General features: G+C 37.7%; 1 protein-coding gene across 1 annotated transcript in view; it reads right to left on the reverse strand.

The window, feature by feature from the left end:
* Nucleotides 1–12,516, reverse strand: part of DYNC1LI2 (dynein cytoplasmic 1 light intermediate chain 2) — a 49,557-nt gene that overhangs the window by 13,816 nt on the left and 23,225 nt on the right. The window contains exons 6-9 of the mRNA XM_043983990.1: nt 11,934–12,027; nt 9,252–9,387; nt 3,351–3,462; nt 677–736 (exon numbers count right to left, since the gene is read on the reverse strand). Coding sequence (XP_043839925.1) covers nt 677–736; nt 3,351–3,462; nt 9,252–9,387; nt 11,934–12,027 — 402 coding nt within the window. The remainder of the gene's footprint in view (nt 1–676; nt 737–3,350; nt 3,463–9,251; nt 9,388–11,933; nt 12,028–12,516) is intronic.

Consider the following 12,516-nt stretch of genomic DNA (forward strand, 5'->3'; position numbering starts at 1 on the left):
TAAACCATGTTTCTTTGTCTCCAAGTTCAGAAGCTCAACTTTGCTCTTTGAGCTAACTTGCCCCATAAATCATCTTAATTCAAGGGAATATACTGTCTCCATGCATCTTACTTACATGTCCAATTAAGGGAGAACTCTTATCCCACTAATAAGCCTTGCAAGATGCAGGTGCGCATCAGGAAGTTTAAGTCTGCAACACTGGCTGTCCTTCAAGAAAGTTTGGACTGTTAGCACTGTGACTGTAGAGTGGGATTTCCATAGCAACAAGTTGGAAGGATAAGTTGTTGCTGTTTCTGCATTCCTGACTTTCATCCAATCATATTATTTTCCATGATCTATGATACTTCAGACTTTGTAACAGTCATATTGTTTTATACTTCCTGTTCTTTGTTCTCTTGCACTTCCCAAAACTATATGAAGGCTAGTAAGCCCAAGTTGTGGTTGTCCAACTGACACTGCTAGCCTTACCAACAAAGATTCAATGTGTTCAGAACCTTGTGCCTCAGTTTACCTTAATTTCAAATGTAACAGCATGGAGGACTTCAGGAGTATAGTACTTACTGAAAATTACAGATGATAGTACTCATGACCTTTATGCCCCAATGAGTTTGTGAACTACAAAAGGTGACTATGTGTAATGCAACGCCAACTGACTTAGAACTTTCAGTGCTATTACCTGCTGCTTCATTAGAAATACTTGCTCATCTTCTGCTGCCAATTCTTTATCATGGACCAACTGTGAAACAACATGTTCACTTTTAGTAAAAAATGTAAAAAACCATCAAATCAATATCACAGAATTTTCCAAAAAGAACAGGGAGTTTTAGCATTACTATGCATCTGAGTGTCTCCTTACATATAAAGAAACCCAAACCTTCAGCCAAAACTCACAGTAGCTTCTCAAATCTCAAAAGGATGACAGAAAGATGAAACAATCAACTTACAGTATTTAAAAAAAAAAGGCAAGAGAAAGCAATGGAGTCAGAAAGAGGTGGGTTCAAATTCCAACACTAAAATTTATTAGTTGTATGACCAGAGGCAAGTCTAAACCTGTTTCTCCATCCAAAAGATGGGGATAAATACCCGCAGTACCCACCCACAGTGTTGCTGTGACATTCAAATAAGTTAATATACATAATATGTTTATAAACCTCAAAGTGCTATCTAGCTGCTCTCATTTATGAGAGTTGCTAAAACTGAAAAGGCCTAACAAATTTTGGATAGCAGACTTAAATTTTAGGCAATATCAGAGAATTTTATTTATAATTTTTAAATAATTTATGAACTTAACCAACATTAAATAAAAGGAGTATTTCCATATACAGAAAGAGGACAAACAACACACCTAACTGCCAATCTCTACTGTACACGGCTTGCTGAGAATTACATTAAGAGAGTTACAAGAAAGAGCTAAGGCAAGCATGAGTGAGCAAAAATCAAAATAGATTTCTCTGGTGCAAAATTAAACCCAATGGGAGCTCCAAAAAAGCCTAAAAGAATCATTCTAATACGATCTTGAAAGGCAAAGAGAGGCAGCAGCTTGGTATGGTGGATGAGCCCAGAACTTGAAGTCCAACAGTCAATAGCCATGGGGTCATGGATACCTTCAGTTTCCTCACCTATAACATGGTTTCACTCTTTACTTTTCACTCTGCCTATCTCAGGAAACCATTAAGGAACACTGCATGAAATTCGAGTTATTGTTAATGATAAGAATCAACTTAATGTTTTCTGCAGTCATATGAATGAATCATATTCACAGCATTCAAAAACTTTTCAGTAATAGCTTCCAATAGGTATAATATTGATAAAACCTTTTATTACAAAGTAAACATCCTAACATTAACATAAAAAAGGCTGACCTTAGGACTCCAAAAACAGAAAACAATTTATCCTGCAATATATATTTAAACACTATCACTAGCAAGAGGTCAAGTGTACTTCAATAACTAGTTTAAGTTTGATGTTGTTGTTTGTCCTTTGTACTTGAGGGCCATGACATCAGAGTGATATCATGACTTGCAGTGAAATGGATTTTGAGGGGTGGGGTGGGGGGGGTGGCGTGCAAAGTCACCAACCTCACACTCTCTTCCAGAGCCATCTCGTTCCAGTGGCAAAATATACATCAGGACGACTGGAGATGGCCCCAGATGTTTAAGGCAATTCGGGTTAAGTGACTTGCCCAGGATCACAGAGCTAGTAAGTGTCTGAGGTGAGATTTGAACTCAGGTCCTCCCAATTTCAGGGCCAGTGTTCTATCTACTGCACTACCTAGCTGCCCCAGATAGCGAATTATATCCATGAAACAAACTAACAACAAAAAACCATGTAACCCAGCCTGTGTGGGTACTTTGCACTTCTTCAGGGACAAGGAAGGAAAATGGATAAAGGCATTAGAAATCAGTTTTAAGCTGCCTATAAACCACATTTTAAGTCAGAAGTTCATAATCTGTTGTCCGAGAACAATATTTGTTTTTATATGAAATAACTGTGGCTAATGACAGTGAGAAAATAATTATTAATAATGGATTTCTAGGAGAAACCCAGACATTAGTCTTTGATGCTCTCTCCCAGAAACCTGCCTCAGATAAGCTCACCTTAACCAAAGGAATGCAGATTGATTCTTTTGATTGGCTACAGGAAGACACACCTAGAGCAGGAACTTACCCTTTTAAGATCCCCCTCAATTCCTGTCAATCAGTGGAGCTGAATGATGCTAACCAATTAGCTTAGATCAATGCATGGTGACTCACCTCTACCAAAAGAGGATAAAAAGACTGGACCACTAGGGGCTTGCTCTCTTCTTCCCTGGACACTCTTTTATTCTTTACTCTGGACTCGCCTTCTCCTCACCCCCTGCCCCTCTTTCTCTCTCACACGCTGTTCCACCTCTTGGCTCAATATGCTGGGTATGTAATTGTTTAGGTCTGTAAGCCTGTGACTAGTGGGGAAATCAGGGAGATGTGAAGTTGATACTTTAAGAATATGTGATATTAATAATGCTTACGACCAAAATTGGTGCAATAGCCATTAATGTATAATTTAGTAGTATTTTAGAAAACCCAGCCTAGTCCCCCAATAACTTAAATAACATATAATTATGACTCTGAGAATATATCTGGTGGGTGAAAAACTAAATAATATCTCCAAGTTTAGATTCTAATGAGTAATTCAATTTAAAATTGACAATAAAGTCTAACATTTCAATTTCTCACCAAAATAAATCCCAATTATTTTATTCCATCACAATGTACAAGAAACCAAAAATTTAGTAGATAGTTTTCCCCACTAAAACATTTCCTTGAAAAAACAACCATGCAAAACTCCTTAAAATAAATAAGTTTTAGTACCTTTCTTACAGGAGGTTTTACAATGAAATCTTCATATGCATCATCTGGTTTTACTGTTGTGAAATTTTCATGTAAAATAGCTATTTTCTTTTCATTGTCCCAACCAGCAGGTCTAAAAGGAAAAGAAGTAAGGAATGATTTGCTTTTTTTGGACATAATTTAACATACTGATGAGTTTGAGAAGTATTCTATAAGATTCAAGCACACAGGGGCAGCTATGTGGCACAGAGGATAAAGCACCAACCCTGGATTCAGAAGGACCTGAGTTCAAATCTGGCCTCAAACACTTGACACTTACTAGCTGTGTGACCTTGGGCACGTCACTTAACCATCACTGACCCGCAAAAAAACACCTTAAAAATAAATTAATTAATTAAAAAAAAGATTCAAGCCACATAGCACAAGTACTTGTTATCTAATGATCACTGAACACCTGATATTTTTAGGGACTAGAGAGAGTATATTTCAGTTCAATTCAACAAATAATTATATGGCACTGAGGAAATAAAGACAAAAGTGATGTTGTGCCTGTCCCTGTAACTATATGAAAGCCAAATTCCAAACCAAAGGGAGTGTTTTACAGGGTAGAATATCCAATATAGTCCATGTGACCCTTTCATTTGAAATGAAAAGCCTTTGGAGATGGAGCCCAGGCTCTGGGTTTACAGATGAGAAAATGGAGGTGCAGAGTGGTGATGTGACAGTCATGGAACCCTGGGCTGGGAAGGCAGCTTGTTCCATTTCGGAATAGATTCAAGTGTTAGGCAGTTTTTCCTTATACTGAGATGAAAGTTAACAATTTAAAAATGCCCCCTATATCTCTGGGAGAACAAGGCCAATCATTCTTTGCCATTACAGTGCTCCTATCTCCCCTCAGTCTTCTCTTTTTACGTTTAAATGGCCCCAAGTTCCCTCAGCCATTCCAGTTCCCTCAAAATGCACATGGCAGGTACCTTGTGTTTGATGTCACAGAAAATCATCTCCCCGGAAGGGAAACTAATGACACAATGAAAGTTTCCTCATTTCAATGATGAAGTTCAGGAATGTGAGTTAATGCATTACAACATACACACACCAAAGGTGACAATATAAAAACAGCCTTAGACTTGTGCAGCATTTAAGGTGATATGTTAAGATTCGACAGTGCTGGTGTGATTTCCTGTACAGGTTATGAAGTCACTCTCCTTACTGGGAGGTTTAGGGAGAGCTTTCCTTCTTTTGGAGATGGCAGGATAGCTTGGTGGAAAGGGCACTGGATCAGCAGTCACAGGACCCAATCATCAATCCACTAGTGGCCTCAGTTTCCTCACCTATACAGGAAGGGAGTTGGGGCAGGTGATGTGTAAGGTCTGTTCCAACTCTAAATCCTGGGATCACATGACTTGTTCCGGGTCACATATTTCAAAGGTGTTAGTTAGGGTTGGGCACAGTCTAAGCCCCAAGGCTGGTGCCAGTGACTCTCCCTAATATTCCACAACTGGGAAGTATGATGTCCTAAAGTGATACTGATATAGAGACCCTACAAACAAAGAGCACCACATCTCACCAGTCTTGTCTAACATTTTGCTGATGGGATCAAAGGTAACAATATGACAAATCATACCGACAATGGGTCTTAAGTAATTTTCTTAATCCTTAAACAAATGAGATGCTATTAAACAGGACCAGACAGGCTTGACTGGTCCTCTGTATTAGGCTTTCATCTGTCATGTGGAAGATTAGGACAATTTCACTTAATAATAATTTGCCTTTGCTGTGGACCTAAAGGGATCTTATGCCAGGAGTGAACATTAGATTGTAACTAGATTCATTTCAATGGAGACTGTCAACAAACGTTCACCAAGAGATGCTACTTGCCTTGCCTGGCACAGGACCTGGCACAATTCTGTGTATATAAAAGAATTTAATAATTTTTTTTGCATGGATAGTGGACTTCAAAGAATACAAGGAAACAAACAACCTACTAAAATATTTGAGGCAGCTAGTTGGTACAGTGAATACAGAAGTAGGAAGAGTTAAAATCTAGCCTCAGACACTGGAAAGCTGTGACCCTGGGCAAGTCATTTTACTTCTGCTTGCCTAAGTTTCCTCAACTATAAAATAGGGATAATAACAGCACCTACAACAACCTCACAGGGTAGTTGTGAGGATCAAATATTTGTAAAGCTATTAGCACAGTACCTAGCACAAGTAGATGCTTAATAATGTTTATTCTCTCTCTCTAAATGCAAGATACAAATCTCCCTGGAGGATTATTTCATTTTTATCATAAATATGCACTAAGTATCAAGTCACCCAAGCATAGCCCTATTGAAGACCCTAATGAACCAGGCTAAATATTTGTAAATCCTGTCAGCTAAGATTGCACAATCTAGTCCAGGGAGCTCTGGAATAAAAGTGCATAGAAATGGACTAATTAATACTCAAAGAATCAAAAACCAAGTGACCCAAAGGGCAAGGGAGACATATGGGTGGAGATAAGTAGCCTACAGCCTATCACTAATGACAACTTGTATATGTGAATACGCAATAATATATGACTAAATAAGGAACTCAGTAGTCATGTGGCAAGAATGAGGGAAAAGAGAGGCAGTCCAAATACTACAGAGGTGTTCATGAAATATTAAAAGACCTAGAGAAAGGCCTCCATACTCTGGAGAATTTATGGGAGAGAACACAGACAAGAACTGCATAAAATGAGATACACTCAAATACAGATAGAAGAGATTTCAAGATGGATAAACAAAAGACATACAGTCTCTAAATTTCATTTGTACACATTCCATCTCCCACTTGTATCATCTTTGATCAGCTATGAAAAAGCAACAAAAGTGATCTATTCAATTTTGTACTCCAGAAGGGAAGCATTTTTTTGGTAAAGGCTGAGGGAAGGGAAGAATGACCACTTTGTAATCTGTTTTAAAGTCTGGTAAGAGGACCTCTATATCAGCTTTTGTTTCCACATTGTTTTTCTAGAAATGTTTCATTATAACTTTATTCAATTCTATGAAGGGTCCTCACAGTACCTTTTTTTTTTGGGGGGGGGGAAGGGATGGCGAATCAGTAGTTATGATTTCATCAGTATAGGGAATAACCAGTTAGGAAATTTCCTAAGTGATGAAGATCAGAAACTACAGATTGCTTCTAACCCTCTACTATGCCATGCTTTCTGTGATGGATATTGCATTAAACGTGTAAATAAATTAAGGAGATACAGTCGACAATGCATTAACAAACACTGACTAGTCCTCTAATTATTCAGTTCTTATCATTTTGTAGTCATGCTTATACAAGTTATAAATCTCTAGCCTGGGTTGGCTCATTCTCATATATTTCATACGTTTTTAAAAATAGGAATGATTTTTGTGGATTAATCATACATCCTATGACATTGCAAAATTTGTTTTGTTGTCTGTGAATTTTCTGGCCAAAACAACTGGACTGTCTAGACATGCCATTATGTAACCTGCAAATAATGATATTTTGGGCTTATTTTTACAATGTTCATCCCTATACTGTTTCCTATCTTATTGTAACACTTCTAAAATCGCCAAGGAAGAGTAGTAAAAGTAGACATTCTTGTTTTCAGTAGGAAGGCTACAAAGAATCTTGAAGGAGACTAAGAATGTGACTGAAAAGACATTTTGTACACTGAAATTCTTCACATGATTAGAGATTATAGTTTTAGAGCTAGAAAGGACCCTAGAGGCCAACTAGCCCAACTTCTTTTTATTTTATTTTAGTGGGGCAATGAGGGTTAAGTGACTTGCCCAGGGTCACACAGCTAGTAAGTGTTAAGTGTCTGAGGCCGGATTTGAACTCAGGTCCTCCTGAATTCAGGGCCAGTGTTTTATCCACTGCGCCACCTAGCTGCCCCCCCCCACTGTTTTTTAAAAAATGAGGAAGCTGGGGCAGGTAGGTGGTACAGTAGATAGAGCACCGGCCCTGGAGTCAGGAGGACCTGAGTTCAAATCTGGCCTCAGACACTTGACACTTACTAGCCGTGTGACCCTGGGCAAGTCACTTAACCCCAACTGCCTCACCAAAAGCAAAAAACAAACAAACAAACAAAACAAAAAAAACGAGGAACCTAACAAGGTAATGTGCCGCACAAGTGGCAGAGTCAATATTCTAACATAGGTTTTCTAACTCTGAATCTAAAAGCTCTTTCCACTGTACCACACTGTCTCCCCAAGTTGCTCTCTTTTTTTTTTTTTGATGTTGAGACAGCCTTGTATACCCAGCACTGGGTTATAAGAAATCATTTTTAAATGTACTGCTGTATTGTGTATGCACTTATTTATTAGCAAGACAGAGTGTTGGACTTGGAAATCAGGAAGATCTGAGTTCACATTTCACCTCTGGCATTTACTAGCTGAGGGACTACAGGAAACTCACTAGAACCTAAAATAGTTCTCTAAGATTTCAAGCTGGACAGTGGCTGTGCATAAAAGTGATGAAAATAAAAACTAACAGGTACCTACAGTCACCAAATTGGCAAAATTAAGAGCAAAAGAACTCAATGCTGGAAAATTGTGGACAAATAAATGCAGTCATTTAGTACTGGTTAAACTGTAAATCCGCAGAATAATGGAGGGGAGGGGGAATACAGCAATCTGCTAGTACCCATTAAAGCTACAAAAATAAGCATCATATTTGACTCTAAAATTCCATTGTTTGGAGTAGACATTGAGAGTGTTATCAAAAACAAAAAATGAGATATCCTTTCAAAAATGTTCAGTGACATCATTTGTAATTTGAAAAAACTAGAAGCAAGTTAAATGTCCAACAATACAGGAATGGTTAAAAAAAATTGTGGTAAATAAGTATAACTGAATGTTCACATAATTAAGACAGACAATATGAGATAAAGAAACATGGACTTTTATGAAATATTGCAAAACAAAAAAGTCAAACTAGAAGATGATAGCACAGACTGATTATGTCCCAGAAGAAGAAAAGAATAGGAACAAAAGGACAAAGAATCCTGAAGGAGACTAAGAATGTGACTGAAAAGACATTTTGTACACTGAAATTCTTCTATTTAAATGTAAACAGTTGGGAAGCAAATTTAATTGGTTTTACTGATCTTTACTATTGTTCTTATCATGTAATTTTTAAGGGCATAGGTGGGGCAGCAGCATGACTCACCCTTGGAAAGCAAAGAGAGAGAAGCTAATTTCTTGGCTAATCCTCAAAGTAACTTGCTCCTAAATAATATAGTGCTTTTTAGTTATTAAGAATTTCACTTACAGTATCCTATTTCATTCTTACAATAGCTTTGTGAAGTTGGGAGAGCAAGAAATACACACTCCAAGAATTTAGAACTATACGGGCCCTAAGAGAAATGGCTTGTCCTCCTAGGGTCACAGCATAACTGAGCTGGGATTTGAACCTGGGTCTCCTGCATCCAGAGTGTTCCTTCTATTCTATTATGTAGACTATTAGCTTCATTTTACAGATAAAGAAAACTAAGGATTGAATGAAGAGAATGACTTCAAATAAGTGGTTACCAGCCAAAAAAAAAGCCAGGCCTTCTGCCTCCTAGTTTAGGGGTTTGTTCATTATACCAGGGCTTCTTAAACCTTTTCTGCTCGTGACCCTTTTTCACCTGAGAAATTTTTATACAACCCCAAGTATATAGGTATATAAAATAGGTATACGTAACCTTTTAGTCTTGCCAAATTTTTCATGACCCCCACATTCAGTTACACAACCCTGCATGTGGGCTGTAACTCACAGTTTAAGAAGCTCTGCATTATACCATACTGCCTCTGTGTAGTCTAACAGGAGGTAAGATAAAAATAAATAGAAAAAGAGACCACTTGGGAAAACACCAAACTTTACAGGGACAAAAAGATTAAAATGTAAAGAGAAAACAACACCTTTAGGTGAACTTACATAAAAACTGCATCCTTTTCCACCACTAAGGCAGGTGTGGTGAAGTGAAAACCGTATGTTTTATGTACAATATACTTGTACAACAAGTCAAGGTTCTTTTCTTCCTTAACTGATGTATAAATCAAGGCAGCTCCATCTATTCAATTTGCTTAAGGAAAACTGAGTCAGTATAAATGTTTAAATCAAGCATGCACAATCAAAACCCATCCAAGAAGAAACAGGCCTAAATTATTAATCCAAATACACTCAGTGAGACAAACATTGGAACTTCTGAAACATCAAAAAGGTAAAAATAGCTATAGAATCATAAAAACGTTAAAACTGAAACTAAAAGATTGTCTAGCCTAACCTTTTCTTTTCTGAGAAAACTAAGCTCTAGAGTGAGTCACGATCATTCCTTGAAGGCTTTGTAATATATTCAGGTATCTGGGATCCCAAATCAGAGTTCTTAGCTATATCCTGACTGCTCATGCAAACATCAAGAATCTTCTCACTCAGAATCCTGATGCTAAAATAATAAAAGATCCAATTTCTATTGGGAAAAACACACACACACACACACACACACACACACACACACACACACACACACACTCTGATATTCTAAGGATCCATAATTTTGTCTGTGTGGCTGAACTACATGGAAACTGGAACGCATTTTCTAACAAAATAAAGTCTTTGTTAGTCACCATGGCCTTAAAATTCTTGACCTGATGGCTATCTTTATGGTGGAGAGCTTCTCGACTCTTGGTTCATTAGACTAGTCCTCAAAAAACATGCCATTAAAAGGATTGCACACACTATCAGTTTGGGCATGCCTAATCAAAAGCCGGAGTTCCAGTGCTACATCCTTCCTTCAAGAATTCAGTTGCTTCTATCCCATAGTAAGGGATGTAAGTAGGGCTCCAATAGAGGAATAACAAAATATAGAACATCTGTATATAGCTGCTATGTTTTGGCATAGAATACATATTATATTTCTAGCATAGAATAAAAAATGGTATTTATGCTATAATCACATATATGACACAGAATATAGATACATAGAATAACACCCCCCCATTATGTTTCTTTTTCAAAGGAATTTCCTAACTTAGCATATTGGTTCAAATTCACTACTTCAGGAAACAATGTAAGCATTTCAGACATATATAAAACCATTCCCAAGTCACAACACCATGCTTAATTAAATTACTAATGCAGTGTATTAAATTGGCCTTGGTGGTATAAAACTACAGTAAATGCAACTTTTTTGCCAATGAAATAATTTGTTGTTCTGGCTAGATTCTGGTGGTTGATTTTTCTGACCATTTTTCTACTTTTAAAAATATCATAAAATTCAACAACAGAAAAAAAAGAGCCTTGCATACCACAAACACATCTGGCATGTCCCCACTGACAGTACAAATCCATTGCATACACATAAATAAGAAAAGTTTTCAAATTTTTGTGAAATAAGACTACCAGTGTATACCTTTTACATCTCCCTTATATACTGTAAGCTGTTAAGGAAACTTCCTGGTAGAGCCCAGTCACTTAATGTGGTTCTAGAGCACCACTTGGTGGATTTGTGAAGACCCAAGGCTGGTGCTGACTCGGTGTCTTACATGTAGACTAAAGAGGGATCCCCTACTCATGCCGAAAATTATGTTCTGCTGGACAACAACAGCAACAGATAGTATTTATATAGGACTTTCAAATTTCCAAAGCACTTGGTGTTCATTAGTTCATTAGATCTTCATCTTCACATGAGCTCTCTAAGGTACACTGAGTAGTATTCTGTTCATCTGAGAGATGAAGAAGCTGAAGTAAAGGGACTTGGCCACAAAAGGATGAAATGGCAGAGCTGCATTCAAACTTCAATTTTCTGACTCCAAATCTGTATTTGCTGATGATTTAAACCCAAAATTAAGTCTGATCTTCCCACTCTGAAAAAAAGGGAAAGTTAAAGTTTTAAAAGACACCTAATTCAAATGATGTTTGGCAGCAGAACTGTCAGCTCTTTATTTCCCTCTGATGTCTCAGATCACCGAAAGTGTACCATCAAAAAGGCTGGCTTGGGGGCAGCTAGGTGGCGCAGTGCACCGGCCCGGGAGTCAGGAGAACCTGAGTTCAAATCTGGCCTCAGACACTTAACACTTACTAGCTGTGTGACCCTGGGCAAGTCACTTAACCCCAATTGCCTCACCAAAAAAAAAAAAAAAGGCTGGCTCACCACAGGTATGAATGGAATGCCTCCAAATAACTCAGTACTTCAATAGACAGCCTATTCTTTAGGAGAAGACTCTGAATTCCTCTTCCTCCCTACCTTTAAGATAACCATGGTATTTTACACTTCTAATGTGCTCTAAAATTAAATGCTCCCCTCACAAGTAGAGGGCTCCCTGAGGTCTGGAGCACAGGTATTATTATTCCCATTTTATTGATGAAAAAAACCAAGGCTCAGAAAAGTTACATACCAAAATGCTACATTTAATTTTGGGGGATCAGCTATTTTATTGGTATAGGAAATCCTGATGAGGAAATTCACTCTACCAATGAAAATAAGCATCTGTTTTTCAAATTATACAACAAAAATATTTAACCTTACGCTATTTTAAGTTGTGTGGTTTTGAAGGGCCATCTCAGAAAACAAAAACAAAGAGGAAATACCCAAAATGATACCAGCTTAAGTGAGGATACATTGTAAGCAGAATTTACGGATGTGCGACTGAATGAAATCAAAATGCTCTTCTCGATAGTCATGTTCCTTCTCTAGGACGCTCACTGCATCACACTAGAAAAAAACAATGAAGGCAAAGGTTAGAACAACAGAGTTCTCAAGTTTTGTGGTTTCAGGACCCTCTTACTTTCTTAAAAGTTATTGAGGGGGGAAGCTAGGTGGCGCAGTGGGGAAAGCACCGGCCCTGGATTCAGGAGGACCCGAGTTCAAAGCCGGCCTCAGACACTTGACACTTACTAGCTGTGTGGCCTTGGGCAAGTCACTTAACCCCAATTGCCTCACCAAAAAAAAAAAAAAAAAAAGTTATTGAGGATCCACCCCCATAGAAAAAGAGCACTTGTGGATTATATATATATAACCTATATGCTGTCTTGTGGAGGGGGGAGGAAAGGGAGGGAGAAAAATTTGGAACTCTAAATCTTATGAAAATGAATGTTAAAAACTACCCTTACATATAACTGGAAAAAATAAAATAAATGTGTGTTGCACTGAAAAAAAAAAACAACATTATTGAGGGTTTTCCTCCTCCAAATTCCTTTTGTT

This window comes from Dromiciops gliroides, chromosome 2, assembly GCF_019393635.1.
Source record: "Dromiciops gliroides isolate mDroGli1 chromosome 2, mDroGli1.pri, whole genome shotgun sequence".
In the NCBI taxonomy this organism is placed as follows: Eukaryota; Metazoa; Chordata; class Mammalia; order Microbiotheria; family Microbiotheriidae; genus Dromiciops; species Dromiciops gliroides.